An 18,759-nucleotide genomic window follows, 5' to 3' on the forward strand; every position below is an offset into this window, starting at 1 on the left:
AGACAATAAAATAAAAAATAAGATTTTAGCGATATTAATTGTAATTGTAAAGAAACTAAGTAAACTAAACCAGTATTTCAAAAAATATACTATAATGTTAATTTATTCCAAAATAATTGAAATCCATAAATAAATATATATTTAAATATTAAATCGTTTTCTTATTAAACTTTAATCGATAGTATACATTACTTATATTTCATCGAGATAAAATATAAATCGAAGTGAAATTTTCAGCGCAAATTGAAGATAAAATTGTCAGTACGTGATTATTCTTTTTTTTTTGGATTTTCTTTAAAAAATGATAAAAGCATGATTACAAATTTATTCAAGAAACAGCCATTGAAAACAAAATGAGAACTTTGAGAATATTATATTCGAAAATGTGTATACGTGCGTGTGTTGCGTGTGTGCGCGCAATTATATTGCAATAACTAGATAGCTACGGTTAAACATCGATCTCGACTGAAACGTCCTATGGGTGAAGAGCCGATATCTGTCTTGATACGATAATCGGTGTACGTGGCTGCGACTCGCTACACGCCATGTTACAGCTCGCAAGGTCGAGACCTTGCGAATACATTCTTTCGCTCGGGAGAAGAGAAGAGACTTCGGGAACCGAAGAGACGCGATTTTCTTTGGGGATATAATGCGCGAAGTGGCGAGGTGAGTTTCCCATGCCGCGTGGCAGTATGACGGGGCGCATCGTTTATCAAAAATAAATTATCAAGAGGAGGATCTTAGAGAGAGAGAGAGAGACAGAGACAGAGAAAGAGAAAGAAAGAGAGAGAGTGAGAGGCACGAGGGTGAAGGACGGGCGGGATGGTTGTACCGCGTGCCTTCGCGCGTGCATGGCCGCGTACAGGAAACTCCAGAGTCCAAGGGACGGAGAGGCTGTGATAGGCAAACGTGGCGGGAGAACGAAGCTCGACGAAGACGAAGAAGACACTGAAGAAGTGGCGAGCTACGCGAATGAAACGTGAGGCAAGGGGTTGAGGAGGGACACGGGGGAAGACACAGACCGACCACGAAGAAGCAACTTACGACGACCGTTGCTCGAAGGACGGAAAGGTGGAAGAGCATCCTTTGGAACCGGTCCGTCCTCTCGGAGCTTGCTTGCTACGACCAGATGAAGCCAGGCGAGAGCCTTCCCTGGTCCTGGCGCGTCCACCGAAACTTCATACTTCGTGCAAGCTTGAAAGAAATTCAGAGTAATAATTTCGATAGCGAGGATAATAATCGATATACATATGCTAGCGATTTTATATTAAAATTCGACATATGACGTTACGATCATTCGGATCAATATTTTCGATGTGGTTGAATAAATATTCGCATACTTCTTTGAAGAAATTAGATTACAGGCAATCACTTTGTTATACGACATAAACGAACAGATACGTAGAACGAAAGATGTAATTTTACATACAATTTCATAAGCAATTTTTATAGTCTTTTATATTTCGAAATATATTTTGCATAGCTCGACACACATATCGCGATTCAAATGAAACGCAAATTGGAAGGATTAAAAAAGTAATGACACGGTTGTGTTGAGAATATAAGAGGGTTAATGAGAGAACTCAAAAAAAAAAGAGAGAGCTCTTGCGAGGCAAAATAGGATGAAACTGATCCTATCTTTTCGATACGTAGCTTATCATCATGATCGTACGAACCAGTACTGTTATACTTAGTATGCACTATTCCAGTTTTATTTTGTAGGAATGCTATATATAATATTTGTAATTTCAAGTTAGAACAGGTGTCACTCTTCAACTTTATATAGTGTACACATTAGAGGTATATATCACAGAATAAAATATTAATTTTAAAATATATTAGATATATCATAAAATTTAATCTGATTATTAAATATTATGTTTAATTGGACAAATCTCAAATTTTTTTTATATAATTCAAAGATTCATTATTTCATTTATATTTAATTTAATATTGTATCTTCAAGTGTAATACAAAGAAAAAGATGCATTAGTACAGAGGCACATATAATTATAAAAATTATTTAGCGTAATAATTAAATTTTCATGATCATTATATTGATATACTTAGTTATACTTTAAGAAGTAATAGATATGTTACAAGTTCTAAGACATTTTTTCCCCACAATTTGTTACATATTTTTTTCCAATATTTCATCTTTATAATGAGTTCTTGTGATATTATCACTCTTCTAACAATTTATTTTTTTTCATATCATTCTAACTCATTTTGTCTATGTAACGGTATATTGTCTATATAACGGAATATTTCATGATATAGTATAAGCACATCGGAACGGTAAATTTATTAAATCGATTATCAGTCTATTTATATCTCTGAATTCTTTAATGGAAAGTTTGGAAATTAATAATTATTTAGTAATTGATGAAAAATTTGTCAAAATAGACACAAAATATAAAATAAAACAATACTTAAAGATTACAATAATATTTACGAAAAAGTGATGAACTAGCGTAACATGAAATAAAGATGGAAAATAAGTAGGAAAAGAAGTAGGAGGACAAATGAAAGAGAGAGAAAGATAGAGAGAGGGAGAGAGAAGAGGAGGGGACAGGGAAAGAGAGAGAAAATGTGATGAAAAGATAGAGGAAAAATAAAGGCGGTGAGGAGAAAAGAAATAGAGACAGAATGAAATTGTAAAGTTAAAGAAGGCTCGAGAGAAAGTGAAAAAGAAAGAGATAGGGTGAGTAAGACGCGAGGGTAACTTCCAATAATTGTGAATAGGAATTCGGTTTTCTGATCGACTGTTTTGTATGCGAAAGAGATCGCGTAGTGCTCCTGAGAACTAAGAATATTGCGAAACCTATGGGGTAACTGTAAACGCGCGACACACACTATTGCAATGAATTTCTATTCGGTGATACTTGTGTTTTATGACGCCGCGATTAATCCTTAATTAGCCGATGTCTTTTTGTAATCAAAGAAAAATTTGACTTACGCTGAAATAATTATTTACATAATTATATATATAAGATTGTTTTTTACAAACAATCGCGAAAAAGAGAAAGAGAGAGAGAGAAAAGATATTGCATAGATTAAATATGAAATTTAAATGATACAAACAGATTTTGTAAATTTTTTTTATTTACAAGAAAAATATTTAAAGCTTACCTGTTCAAAAAAATTTGTCTTCATACATTTCTGCGTATTGTATAATTTTTATTCGAAACAATGGACATATACATTGTACATGCATTGTATTATTTCTCAAGCCGTTTTAATATTTATTACTGCTAATTTTATCAATTCTATCTTCTTCTCGTCTCTCTCTTTCTCTATTAAATTTATTTTTAAAGATATTTATAGAATATAATCATTTTTTAAATGTTTGATCATTATATATGTCATACATGCATAATGATCAAACGCACAGGCTTTTTGTAAATTCAATTCTTGTAAAAAATCTAAAATTTTTTTATAAAACACACATACATAAAACTCTGCTTTAAAAATTTGATTCTCTGAAAGAAAAATTAAGCTTATTTATAAAAACGTTAATTTTTTAAAAAGTCTGCCATGTATATGCCTATAATATATTATATATCGCTTGCATTTTTTTATATATTATATCTCTATTATATAATAGAAAAAAACTTATTTAGCTTGAATATACAATTTATTCGCGTGCGCAAATATTAATAATATTTTATATAGAAATAATTAAAAATTTATCATGAAAATTTTAATATATTAAAAGGGATTAACAAGAAATCAAATATTCTACTTTTTTATTGTAAAATGGAATATTCTTTATGTATTGGTTTTAACAGTGACATCTTCTTGAGATATGCAGAAACATGATTGGATTTGGTACAATTTTATTTAATCTTTGAAAAATTAAATTGTAATTAGAAAATCCGATTTGGATAACTCGTTACTCATAATGATAAATAACTATTTGTAGTAATAATAAGACATTTGATAAAATATAATTTAGTCTAAAATAGTATATTAAATATATATTCGAGAAATATTTACCGACACATCTTATATCGTAAATATTTACAATATTTAATGATTTTTTGAAGATAGCTTTCATCATTGACGAAATAATATTACAAATTCACAACTTTGATTAATATTTCGTCATTATTATTCGATTCGGTGATAATTGGAGAACTCTGTCGATTGTTGGTAACATTAAGCAATAATATCAATATGTGAATTCTATTTTTAAATAATAATAATCACAAAAATATGAATTGGTTTGAATATAATTTTATAATATTGTAATGTATGTTTCATGATTTATTTTGTTAGTCTATTAATTTTAAGATATCTATATATGAGAAAAGATAGTATTATATTTATAGTATTTATTTATGATATTGTCCTCTATATAATATTCTTCTGTATGATACTTTTTTAATTTGCATTAGTTTTTTAAATATAATAATATATATAATAATTATAGGAATAAATAAGCATAGATTTGATAACATTTCGGATATATCGATAGCCAATCATAATCGCTCAACAATATTCTCGCGAATTATAGAATAAAAAAATTGATTTTGCTCGCCAGATTCGATATCCCTTTATTATGATCTATTATGTTTTATTAAAGTGCAATATATGTATATACGAGTGTGTATTTTACTTAAATGTATTTTTGTACATTATTTTAATATAGGTTTAGAATCTTCAAGATATAATTTCTAATAAAGAATTTTTCATAACATGTATCAATAAATATGTTTATAATTAAAGTAATAAAAATAATAAAATTTAATTCAAAAAAGGAATGCTGTTGTGATAATAAATAATATGTTTACTGATGATAAAATATTATTATTATCTTTAGATATTAAAATATTAAAATATGAATAAAAACACGTGAACATTCAGCAACCAAGTTTTTTAGCGTTAAATTTGTTTACTTTTGATTTATCATATTATTGATATATTATGTTTTAAAAAATGTTGTATCTTCTATAATATGCATATACACAAATAATTAAGTAAAATATACACACATTTACATTTTATTTAATAAAACAATTTTAATATTAAAAGATATATATATATATATATATATATATATATATATATATATATATACATATATATAGACACACGAGAAAAAAAGTGAAATCATTTCACATTTTAAAATCGTGTATTTTCAGTACCAAATATCCAATACATTTTGTTCTTACAGTGTGTTATATTGCGAAACTTAGATTAGTTTTAAAATTGGCATTTTCCGACAAAAACAAAATGCATTTGAAATCTAGAATATGTAAGTGATTTTGCCTAAATACGCGAAAGATTATAAGCGGTATTATATATATATACATACAATGATTCAGAAAAGCAACTGTTACTCAAAACCAATCGTATCGATTAAAAGACATACATCGACAACATCGTACATGCGATAAATTAATTTCTCTTATTGCTTATTATTATATTATCATCGATTCAATGAAACTTATCGAATTTCACATCGGAAATATTTTACTTGTACATGATCTAATAGTTGTTAATCGGCGGATTAATCGGAGGATAATAAAAGTATTGATTAACGTAATAGTTCGTGTAAAATATGCTGCTATAACTATTATTATATCGTATCGTGAATTTATATCTAATGAGTTAATCTAATATTACAAACTAACGGGGGACAATCAAATAGACAAATCAAAGAACCAAAAGTGTATAATCAACTATAACTTATATAGATATTTAACTTATATTAAACTACTTGCAATAGGCTTCTCTAATATCTTCTATTTTTTTCTTCTCGAAACTATATTCGCACGTACGGCTTTTTCAATTTCTGTATTTTTGGTTATTAGTATGATTCATCATATCATTGTTTAATGTTAAAAATTTGTTTGTCATATTTAGAGTTAATTTTTTTGTATAAGAATATCGAGAAATTGTTAGAATTTTTAAATCATAAATAATTAGAAATTTCAATTATAGCGAATTAAAATTCAGAGCTGAAAATAAATCTTTTTTCTTCCTTCAATTTATAAACTTTAAATTTGTAATTTTAATATTAATTGTATATTTAATGTTGGAAATTGAAAATTTATAAATTATTCTTTACTAGAATTTTCGTTAAGTACGAATAATTACCGAGTTTATCAAAGAATTATTAACTAAAGAGTGATACATTAATGATTCTGTATGAAGCAATTGTAATGCAAGTATGATATATATCACTGTGTAAAACCTCACAATTTCGGTGATATTACTTTGACTGCGATAATTTATAGATTTTTGATATTTTATCCAAAATAATGCTTTTCAGCACGTTTGATTACGAACAAAAATCCAATTCGAGAGAATATAGGACCGAAATGTAAATGACCATCTAAACATTACTATATACCATTAACATATTGATGCCTAACATTGCTGAATTATACATATAAGTACTGTTATGTATAAATGCATAATGTAAACTTATGATAATTATAAAACAGTCTATATATAAATTCACTATTCTTATATTTGATATCTCATGAAGCTGTCGCAGGAAATTATATGGGTAATAAATAATTAATAGTCCCATAAAAAATTAATCTGGGAAATATTGTATCTCTTTCATATATTGAAAAAAATATGTGATTATTAATCAATTCCATAGTATATGTATGTATATAGTTCACATGTTCTTAAAATCGCACACATTACTCTTTAGTTTCAAATTCGTATACGTTACAGATACAGGAGATAGAAATAAAAACGAACTTTACAATTCTAGTTGCAAAATTCATTTATTTTGCTCTACGAATGCAGTCAAAATTTGAGAACAAAAATTTATTGATTTGTTTTGTACAGTGCATAATCTTTTGGAATTCGTATTATATTCAGTCAATATAAATAGGGAGAATGGAATTCATCGATTGCACAATCGATGCGTGTGTCTCATGAAATATTAAATCAAATTAAGTTAAACTATAATACGTTCGTGCTTTCACAATATAATATAACATACCATTAATATCTGTGAGAACATCGAAAGATAATATATATATATATATATATATATATATATATATATATATATATATAATTATGATATAACTATGATTTTTTTTCTCGGAATTATCATAATTTTTATATAAATATACATAAAATATAAGGAAAAAAAATTAAAGAAAAATATGCGATGGGCTCATAGGAACAATTGAAGAATGAAAATCAAATATCCCTACTGTTTTTCAAAGAGAATCAAAATTCAAAAATGATATTCTGAATATTATGAAATGTGTATATATCTATTTTGAATTGTATTTTAATAAAAAAGAAAAAAAAAGTGTTTTACATTTTTTTAAATATTTAGTGTAATCTTAATATTTAGAAGCACGAGTTGAATAAACAATAATAAATTCGATACTTGACATTCTCATTGTTATTAAAATATAATTCTCTAATGATATTTAAATCAGTAAATAGATACATTTCTATTATATAAATAGATACTTTGATAGAATCGTTGAATATACAAGAAATATATACTTAAAAATTCATCATTAATCATTAGATTTAAATCAGAAACCACAAAAAAATTGTCTTCTATAACTTAAATGGATTGTGTACATTTTTAATTTCCATATCGATATTTGTAAATTTGAAAATTTCACAGCTTTTAATAATCTTAGAAATATTTAGATAATCTTGTTTATTATATTTACAAAAATATATCGTAATGATGAAAATTATCTTTTCTTATGATATATATATATATATATATATATATATATATATATATGTGTATACATATACATATACACACACATATATATATATATATATATATATATAATATATTATATACATATATATAGTATAATATAATATTATATATATTAATTATATATATATATATATATATATATATATATATATATATCAAATTGACCGAATAATAATTTAATAAATTTAGATTTAGAATAGATTTTAGATAAAAATAAATTAATATAAAATATATTTGAAATATTTTCAAAAAAAGTTTTCATCTTTAATTTCAAACTTGTGTTTTGATATTTGATTTCCACTCTTCTTAGGGGACATCTATCTTAAAAATTAAAAAGTATTAATAAAAAAAAAGTCCATACGTCTCTCCTATAATTATATTGATTGGAGATATAGCCAATAAATTATAAACAATAATATCGCTAATATGAATATGAGGTTATTCTTATTAATGGTCTAATGTTGGATTTTTTTCGTCTTGTTCGTAATCTTAACGCTTTGAAAAGACGGTAAAGAGTCTCCTGTGGATTATGATCCTAAAAGAGCGATGTTATAGAATTATTCTATTTTTCGGCAGGATCGCAATTGATAAGTCTATCGAGAAATCGCGGAATCACGTTATACGCTTCGTCTTAAAACGAAACATAATTCGAATCTTAATGATAATGTAAGGATTGATATGGATTTTTTATAATCAGACTATTTTTTGTCATGGTATAATAAATAACAATGTAATTTATCATTTTAGATTTTGATCGTCCAATTTTGTTAAGATCAAATTAGAATTGTTCAATACATTCGAAGCTTTGTTTCAATATGTATTAAAAAAATTTCATAATAATAAATGAATAGTATCTCATAATAAATAATACATTTTCAATGAATAAATAGAGTTTAGAAAATCATGATGACACGCGTCATGATGACAAGCGTTTTACTGTTTACCAAATTATAGTTTTTTCTCAAAAAAGTAAAACTAAAATCTTATTAGCATCATTTAACAAAAAGTATACATATATAGTATTACATTTATAATTAATAAGATATTATATAATTAATTTCAGAAAAGTGTATTGTATTTTCAGAGTTCTAATTTAAAATTAAATTATTGAGATATTTATATATTTCCATGGCTAATGTCAAAAATGTGTATGACTAAAAAATTTGTATTGTTCAAGATCTTGTTCTCTTTTTTTTTATCGTTAAAACACACGAGGCCCGATTGTGATAGCATTGGTTTTCGAGTTAATTCTTGAGATAAAATAGTCAATCAGTCAATAAAGTGAACGTTCCATAACTTATCAAGTTACGCGAAACTTGATCAATCAGTTCAACTGTCATTAGAATTAATATTAACACGTTCAATGCCGCATGAATTTTAATTTTTCTGGAAGTGTAATTAGGAATTGTACATCGTAAAAGTATAAATCAAATTTAAATATCGTTCTTCTTCATACGTATATACACATTTTTAAGTACAGTTTTATATATATACCACTGAGACATTGCTCTTCGACACGATTGCCGCGACATTGAAAGTATTAAGAGATTACACGATGTGGATACACGTTTATGATCGAGAAATGAACGTGTTGACTCGCTCTCGAGAGTGCGATCAAGATGTGCACTTCGACCTTCTCGACTATTGACGCAAAACAGTAGTATGAATGATATGGGGATGATTCAGGCGATGTCGTGAAAGTCAGCCGAAGAAAGTTTCGAGCACATCGTCATTTCACTCTCGAGTTTAACTTATATCGTAAATAATGGCAGTTTATCAGTTTTCATATAATATAAAGTCAATGATCAGTCAATAGAGAAGGACTCTGTGTTTCTTCTCGTGGATTTTTCAGTCAATTTGCACGATTAAAGGCATAATACCTTTTTTTCCATTCTCGTCTCCTCATAGATCAGACGTTAAAAATCGCTCTTAAAACATGTAAACATTCTTTTGATGGAATAAGTAAGAGCAAGTTACTTCGTGTGTAAAAATGATTCGACAGCTGATTTTAGACTATCGATAAACTTGTTGAGCGCGGTGACGAGACGGCGAGTATGAGAATACTTTTATTTGACTATTTCGAGATGGGTAATGTAATAGCAAGGATGATCGTCGCTAGTATCCAATACACATTCATATCATTCTTCGAATAAACGACTTACAAATAAAAAATGCGAGGTCTGTGTCAAGAGTATATATCGTAAAGTATCAAATCGTGGCTTGTTCGTATTGGCCTTCTATTCGTTCCTGTTATACACGCACTAGCGTACGAGATACGTATCGCGCATTTCTTTCGTTTCATCGCGTCTCCCTAGCATAGTCGGTGAACATAATAATAAGCGAACGACACGAAATTGTTCTATCGATCTATAGAAGTCCCCTTAGTGACTTCTATTAGACGCGGGCATGTTAATTCGAAGAAAAATAATCGCAACAGAATATCATTCGTCGACAAAGACGATCGTATTCGCGTCCTCAATAATAACGAATCGTTTCGGGGAAAACCTATGTCTATTAATATTTTTAAATCACAGTCAATTTAACAGGAATGGACATCATGAATAGCAATAAAAATAAAAATAATAATAATAATAATAATAATAATTAATAATGAACGAAAGCGTTACATGTGACTTTATTTTAATTGCTATTATTATTATTATTATTATTATTTTCTCGTTTCCGTATACTATGTTGAGCGTCAAAAAAATGAGCAAATCCATGTGTATACTGCATTTATTTTATCATATATTGCATGTAATCTAAGCGATTAGTTCATACACAATAGCATTTATTTGCCAACTTTAACAAATTTGTCTACTTAGATTATATGTAAAACGATAATGTAAATTCCATTACACATGGATTTTGCAACTCAATATCAATTTATAGGAATGAACAGAGTAAATCTACAAATCGATATGCTCTTCCGCGAGTACTTTTAAATCGTGTCGTGATTCAATCATAGAGAAGAAAATGGCTTCAATTGGTTACATGTCTTTGTAATCACTGGATATAAATCACTGGGTCAGTTTATTCAAGTAATCAATTAAAAGTTAATTCATCTCTAAGGTTGAAAAGATAAATTGCGAAATATGATAGCATATATATATAAAAAGTAAAATAAGCTTTTAAGATCTTTGATAAATGTTTAGTGAAATTGAATTCAATAATCCTGTATTGAATTAATGTAATTGGATTAATGTTCGTTACAAAGCAAATGCGAACCATGTTAGGCAGACAAAACGATGGTAGAAAGCGTATCGATGTAAGCTCTAAGATTAAAAAATTTCTAATTATCTTATGTAACGAAAACGCAATGAGCAAAACTAACAGGTTTATTTGTATGTTGTGATGTATCTACAATTATTTAGACTCGAAATGTGCATTGTTTACTAATTCATAAAGTTGAATATGCTGTGCGCAACGAAAATCTATGATATAATCTAAAAAATCACCAACTATATGTTTTTATTGGCATTTTTTTTAATCAGTTATTGTTTAGTCTTAAAATAATTCTTAATGGATTTCATTGTAATTGGTTGCAGCACTGCTAAAATAAAACTAAAATTGATCAAATTTTTTAAATATCGTATATCAAATTATCAAGGAAAAGAAAACTGAAGAGGTAAAATAAAGAAAGCATAATTTCGAATCGTTAAATTCATTTGGCACAGATACAATCGACATTTTAACATACTGCAACTATATTGGAATTACCTATCCTATCAGTTTTTCACGTATGATCCTGTTCTCTGTTTAGGCAATATAAAAAAGATAAGTCAGTACACATGTCATGTAAATATTAATAATAGTATGGGGGAACTTTTAAAAACACATAGTAATCGATTACAGTGAATGACACGTTCGATTACTTCTAGACCGATCACGCGCGAAATTACAGCTAAGAAAGTTTTGCAAATTTAATCGTAATAGGTCAAACTTTCCCTCATAAAAATTGTCATAATAATAATCGAAAATGGATCATTATTAGGGAAAGCAAACAGAAAAAAAAACTAACGATAGAAGCCGATCTCCGCGATATAGGCATCAGTCAGTGTATATACGAGTTAACATAAAACGTTAACGATGTAGACATCATATAAATAGAGAAATTGGCCATCACGGAAAGTAAAATATACAACTATCGTAATGTTCAAAGAACAATCAAATCTTTCGTATCATATCCCGCTATTTTCTTTCTCTCGTTATAATCGCTGAAAAGAATGATAGTTTACGAACTGCATTTTAAAATAGCGCGTCACGTTTTTGACACGTAGTACGATTTACGTAAAGTATATGGAATCAATTTATATCAGTTTATACCTGTGAATAAGTACTTGTGGATTAGGGTTATGTATGTAGGACTTCTTAAACTGTATAAGAACAAAGTTAAGACGTCGCTGCTACAACTACAGGAGGAACAACGTCAGGTTCTCCAGCACCCTCGACTACGGTAGAATCGACGACCTTTTTAACTTTTATGGACTCCGCACTACTTTCCGACGAACTCTCAGGCTCACCGTTTTGCGCTGCCGCTTCTTCGCTCGTCGTCTCCTTCGACGGTCCTTCGTTCAGTCCATTACTGTGTAATTTGTCATCCAACACTGGCACATCCGTATTTCCGTTTTGCGCGGTTCCATTGAGTTTTTGCTTTTCCGAATCCACTATATTTTTGTCTTTCGTATCCACTACATTTTCTTCTTTCACTGTCTCTTCATCTTTTGTCTCCTGTTTCGTAGTTTCATTCTCGCGTTTTTCAGCGTCAGTGACCATCGTTTCCTCCGTTTCTTGGGATGTCTTTTCATCGATTTTTTCAGTTTTCGCGACTGTTTCTAAACTTTTTTCTGCGGATACATCAGCCGGCGTTGTTACTTCTTTTTTTACATCTGTTGTACTAGTTGTTGCTTCCATTTCTGTTACCGTAATGTTTTCTACAGCTGCCTGTGTAGTCTCCCCATTTTCTGCAAGGTCTACTGCAATCGGCTCTACATTTTTTATTTCTTCTTGTTCATTCTTTGTTACATTTTCGTTTTCAGATTTGCCGGAAACTATCTTTGATTCTTTTTCCTCTTTTTCATCCTTTTCTGCTGTCAAACATTCTTTAAGTTTGTCCGCTGTTGTGTTGTCACAATTTTGTGATTGCGGTTCAATATCGTCTTTTTTATCATTATCAGCCACTTGAGTTTTGTCAACAGATTCAACTTTTATATCTTTCGCAATGTCTGTTGAATCTTTAATTTTTTCTTCGGAAGACGTTGGAGTATTTTCAGATTTTGATATAGACTCTGATATGGATACATCTAGGGATTTATTGGCAGTGGGAACAATTTCAGTTGTAACTGTATCCAAGTTTTCTTCAGTCTTTTCTGGTATAACAATTTGATCACTTTTTTTTGTGGTTAGGAGTGTAGTGTCATCTTTCACAGTTTCTTCTGCATTTCCAGATGAGTTGTTTGTATCTTCATTCATATCCTTAGGTTTGACAACAGATTCTTCTGCTTCTGCAATTGGAGTCTTTTGTTCAGAATTTGAAGGATCTTTTTCAATAGCCATTGGTTCTTCTTTTTGTGGCGAAGAAATTGAAGTATCTTGTGACATTTGATTCTTTAGACATTCTGTTCCTTCTGATTCAGTCTCTTTTTTCACATCTTCGTTTTTTTTAATGTTTGGATCATTAATGTCGGGTACTTCTACATCTTCAGAAGTGTCCATTGGCTCACTGACGTCAGTTGTATCTTTGTCAATTTTTTCATTTGTTGTTTCTAATTTCTGTCGTTTTGTAGATGTTTGAAATGTTAAATCCAAAAAGGACTTGATAGTTGTATACATAATTTTTTCTTCATCATTGAGGGCTGCATTACCCTCACGTACTACGATGACTGTTGATAAACCTGCTTCCTTGGCAGCTGCAGCTTCTATCATTTAAAAAAGAAATAGAATGAGCAAAAATAAATTTACAGACATTGTCTAAAAATATAATGTAGTAAATCTATATAATAAATCTATACAAAAAAGCCGTTTCTTTCCTACATTTAGAAAGAAAAGAAATATACAAACCTTTTACAACATCAGTGAGGAAAACAACATTGGATGGTTGGTCATCAATTTTACTTAATATATTTTTATAGCTATCACTTTCTTGCTTGGCACCTACTTCTGTATCAAAGAAACCACTGAAATACTAAAAAAAGGGAAAAAAAGATAATGTTATAGTATCTTACTCAGATATAGTTTTCAGGTATAGTTTTAGTATCTTACTCAGATATCTGTAGTTGAATATCTTTAATAGTGCATTGTATTGTTGTATAATACCTTAAGCAAATCGCCATGTATAGAATGCCCAAAAAGAAGTTTTTGTGCCTCAACACTGCCACTTGAGTAAACATATATTTTTCTGCCATCATTTTTCCAAGATTCAAGTGCTTTAGGAACATCTTCATAAACACTAAACAAAATATGCTCTTGAAACTTAATATTATAATAATTTCTCTATTCGTTTAGCTAAAATTTATTATTATATTTATAATATAATAGTTTTCACAATCAATATAAATTTAAGAATGTTATTTTAGGAATTTGAAGATAGAAAAAGTTATTTATAAAATAATGTCTCATACAATAGTTGCTTAAGGGAAAAAAAGAAAAAACTAACAATTACAATGCACAAACAAATTCACAAATTAGTATAATCTAAAATGTTATAGAGAAAAATATCATAGAACTATAAAATACAAGCTTCACATAAAATCTATTCTTATTTATGTATGATCTTTAATATAACATAGACGATATTTTATAAAAAGTAAAATAACTGAAGTGAGCCCAAATATTATGTATGTTCACCTCACTATTTATTAAAATATGTTATCTAAAGCATGTAATAGAAACTTATATAAATATATATATATATATATAAATATAAATATATATATATTTATATATATAAATACACACACACACACACACATAATACACACACACACACACACACACACATATATATATATATATATATATATATATATATACATACACATAATGTCATTCTTTATTTTTATATTTATGATACCACTTGTATAGACTTTTAAATTCTAATATTTTATAAAAAGATTTTTATACATAAATTTTATAAAAAAGCAATATGATGCATAAAAAATGAATGATTATTCATTGCAAGTGAAAAAAAGTTAAAGGAAGAATAAAATAGAACAACTTACTGAGCTTTAATTGCGCCTGTTTTATATGCTTCACGCCACATATGTCCTTGTAGTTGCTTTAATGCCCCTGTTTTACGATCGCTATCCATTTGCCACAAAACATTTTTCAAAAGTGAATCTTTTTCTTCTTCAGGCTTATCACCAATAATTGCTACAAAGCCATCTAATTTATCATTTTCATCCTTTTTTGCCTAAAAAAGCACATTGATTGACTATTGATGATATTGATAAAAAAAAATATATAAAATATAATAAAATACTAAAGAAAATAAATCATAAAACTTCAAAATTTCTTTGCATTAGATCTAAGTCTAAAATAAATTTAATTATCACCGCATAACAGAAAAGAAAAATATACATTATATTAAAACATATATAAAACATAAAAAATATCAAGCTTTATATTAAGGTACAAAGAAGTATGCATAAATCAAGAAAAAAACATCATTCCTGCACAAAAAGATAGTCTTTAATGTTAGAAGGATGGAAAAGGATAGGTACACTTTGATTCTCTTGATTTGTTATTGATATCAGAAATCTCATTACTTTATAGTAAGAATAACTTGAAAAACAATATAATCATTCAATAATTTCTTTAGTGTAACATAAGAAAATCTTCTGTATTCAGTATTTTATGGTATTTTCTAACAATATTATTTCCAAATAGTATTTTAAAAACATACAAGTGTTTTTTTAAAGCTTTCACAATTAACCAGTCATTTGATCAGTTAAATTGATTTTCTCCAATTAATTAATTGATTTTCTTATGTCTTAAATGAAAATTGTTTTAATATATTACTTTTATTAAAAATATTAAATTTTATTTAATGAAAAAAAATTTAAAAAAAGAAAAAACATATACACATTCAAGAAAGATTTTGACACATAATGTGAATTATGACTTGTATTTTTTTCTTACAACATAGATTTTTAAACAAGGATACATATATAAAAATATCTTTTTGATTATTTCCTTTATGAAACTGGTTGCCAGATCTCATATTTATTTCTTTAACTCTGATCAAAATTGTATATTTATCTGTCTTTTAAACTCTGGACAAAATTTCATAGTTACCTGTTCCTTTAATTTCTCATAGTCTTGCTTAAACTCCTCATCCTCCCATTTTGTCTCAATATAATCCTTCAAATTCTGACGCACGTAAGGAAAGAGGGTCTCCTGCAAGGGAAACAAGCCGCGCATAAGCATCAATCGCCGTCGTGGCGGAAGAATCACGCTCGCCGAGAGGAATCTCGTTCGGTGGCGTCTCGGCGCGCCACGTCAATATACATTCGCGACCGATATCTATTAAAATGTGATAGTGTTTATTTTCAAGCTCGATTTTTCGACCGCCCGCTGTTATGGAAATCCGGGAGGGGCGCGGGTTCGCTTCTCGTTAAAGGAAAATTGTCAAGCTAAATTCTTTCTCGAGTCGTCTCTCATTCACAAAACACGACGGCGATGGTGGCGGTGGCGGCGACTTGCCGAAAACTCGAGCCGGCACACCGCCCAGACGCGAGGACAATAACCCGCCGTGGAATTCGACCGTATATATACTCGCTTTTCCGCAGACATCCGGACGATGAGTCGGGATCGCGCGGACGACCGCCATCGCCATCGGCATCGCCATCGCCATCGCCGTCGTCGGCGTCGCCGCTCGCGGAATATCCGTCTGCATAAATTTGGCCGTCCAGGGAATCGAGCGAAACGGCTGCGCCGAGTTTGCGAGACGCGCTCGCGCTATCCGTGCCTTATCGCCTTTGTGCTCTTTACCTTAACGAAGCTGATGCTCGTGGTGGTGCCCTCGATGTCGATGAGCACCGTCCTCGCGGTCTCATCCTGGTCCTGGCTGCGCTTTTCCCCGGCCATTTTCACAAACGACTCGCCCACGACCGTAGAATTAATAACGGTGTATCTATATATATATGTATGGTGTTCCCCCTCGGTTAGGTTGGCGCTCACGCTGTGTATGTCGGCGACGATGCGTTCCTGTTGGGAGCCGGCGAACGAATTCGCCGTTGGCCGTGCGCCAATGTGTGCTCGCCAGAGTCGCCGGTGTATGCGTGCGAACTCTTGCGAATCCCCCTCCGCTCGCGGCTCGCGCCCTGGTGTACCCGGTAACCAAGTCCGTACCCATGAATCTCGGGTGCCCGGATTTTCATCGGAACTCGTCGACCTTGGATCTCGCGGAATATAAAACTGCAGAGATATCTAAAAGACGTTTACAAAGAAATCTTGAAAAAATTGAAAATATTTCTTTAAAAATCTTTACGAGAATTTTTATATATTTACGTTCTATCCGATGAGTTACCGTTCCATTAAATCGCATAAATGTATTGCTACACTTTACGATTCCAACTAGAGTCTTTAACCTTTTAACCTCATCCTTTTTATATTGCTTGATATTAATGGAATGTTTGTTCGTTCGGAGAAAATTGATGTCCGCTCTGTAATTGACGTGGGTGAAAAATCAAAGCTTCAATTTCGGGGAAAAACGCCGGGTTTTGCGGCGAATCGCGACAATCCTGTATTAAATACAAAACCGCGGCCGTAGGTACTCGCGATCGCGCGACGGTGTGAGTGCGTACCGCGAATCGCGCTCGTTCCCCCTCGACTTCGTCCAATCAGCGATCTCGCCATCGCGAATCGGTGTGCGCGCTTGTGTGCGCCCCGTATGCCACCCTTGTGAAAAATTTCACGCTGCTGAATCCTGTGAAAAATGGCTTGCTTTGGCGAGTTTTCACAAGTGGATCGGCGTGAAAATTCGCGAGGTCCCCATCGTCGATTCGTGATCGAAAAACGATCGGTTTGCCCGAAAAACCGACTTCGAATATTGACTCGATAACGAACCCCTTCACCGATATCACTCCGCGGAAAAATAGTTCCATGTCGCGCATTATTTTTTTGCCCATTTTTGAAAAATGGCACGTGATCCTCGAGACTCGATCGTTTTGTTTCAAGTTCGTCGACGGTCTCACGATTATGTCGCAAATCCAATCGTTTCCTTGATACGAAGACATTTTTTCATTGTAGCTGATGATGGAGAATTTCTTGGCTGTCCGTGGAAGAGCACGGGCGATCACCTGATTTTTGCGCCAATGCCACGTCCATTTAAATTTCTGTGTGACGCGCGCATCGCAGTAGCCATTTAAATTTGAATGACGATGACTACATTGCTTTAATCTCTCGGCAATATTGTGCGATGTTAATATATATATAAACATATGTACAATATATATTGCAATGACATATGGGTATATTAATAATGTTAGAATAGCCATAAGAATTTCCCTAGGAAATATTTCTAGAGTAAAATAAAAATATTTGTAATTTGATTACATACAGAATAAAAAATTAAATAATAATAATATTGTTATGTAATATTACTATAGATAACAATAATATTATATAATCTTATAATTAGAAAAATATACATGAGATAACATGTTACAATTAAACGAATAAATTAAAAGAACAAACAATGCCTGTTAATTTTGTAATGTTCATAAACAGAGATATAAGAATATATTTTTAAAAAATACTTTTTTTCATTCATGAACATATCTTATATTTACAAACCATCATACATTGCATGATGTAATACACATACAGTTACATTATAATCAAAAAGCATGGAATTTAATATAGAAATACAACAAAAATTAACATAAAGATCATTAAATGTATAAAAACATTATTATGTTTATTTGCATTATATTAAAATCAATCAACTATGTGTGTATGTAATACATGTAATATGAATGTGAATATATAAAATTAGTTATTTAATATGATTTAAAAAAGCTATG

At 30.1% G+C, this 18,759-nt stretch overlaps 2 protein-coding genes across 2 annotated transcripts in view; both read right to left on the reverse strand.

The window, feature by feature from the left end:
- LOC105252044 (basic-leucine zipper transcription factor A) overlaps window positions 1–1,210 on the reverse strand; it is an 88,805-nt gene extending 87,595 nt beyond the window's left edge. Inside the window, exon 1 of the mRNA XM_025412963.1 lies at window positions 1,045–1,210. Within this exon, the coding sequence (XP_025268748.1) occupies window positions 1,045–1,083 (39 nt within the window). The 5' untranslated portion in view covers window positions 1,084–1,210. The remainder of the gene's footprint in view (window positions 1–1,044) is intronic.
- A 10,170-nt stretch (window positions 1,211–11,380) lies between these two features.
- Window positions 11,381–17,005, reverse strand: LOC105252042 (enolase-phosphatase E1). The gene is made up of 6 exons (XM_011259211.3): window positions 16,724–17,005; window positions 16,028–16,129; window positions 14,953–15,143; window positions 14,048–14,180; window positions 13,793–13,916; window positions 11,381–13,650 (listed from the first exon to the last, which is right to left on the reverse strand). The coding sequence occupies exons 1-6, from the start codon at window positions 16,817–16,819 to the stop codon at window positions 12,125–12,127; spliced, it is 2,172 nt and encodes a 723-aa protein (XP_011257513.1). The 5' UTR covers window positions 16,820–17,005; the 3' UTR covers window positions 11,381–12,124.
- Between the last annotated feature and the right edge of the window lie 1,754 nt (window positions 17,006–18,759).

This window comes from Camponotus floridanus, unplaced genomic scaffold (assembly GCF_003227725.1).
Source record: "Camponotus floridanus strain SB8 unplaced genomic scaffold, Cflo_v7.5 scaffold6, whole genome shotgun sequence".
Taxonomy (NCBI): Eukaryota; Metazoa; Arthropoda; class Insecta; order Hymenoptera; family Formicidae; genus Camponotus; species Camponotus floridanus.

Excerpts from the sequence above, each read along its gene's own strand:
- LOC105252042 (XM_011259211.3), bottom strand. The coding sequence starts at position 16,819 with ATGGCCGGGGAAAAGCGCAGCCAGGACCAGGATGAGACCGCGAGGACG. Across the intron at positions 16,130-16,723 it reads CGAGCATCAGCTTCGTTAAG|GAGACCCTCTTTCCTTACGT; the intron begins GTAAAGAGCACA and ends TTTCCCTTGCAG. Across the intron at positions 13,651-13,792 it reads CCTCACTGATGTTGTAAAAG|AAGCTGCAGCTGCCAAGGAA; the intron begins GTTTGTATATTT and ends TTTAAATGATAG.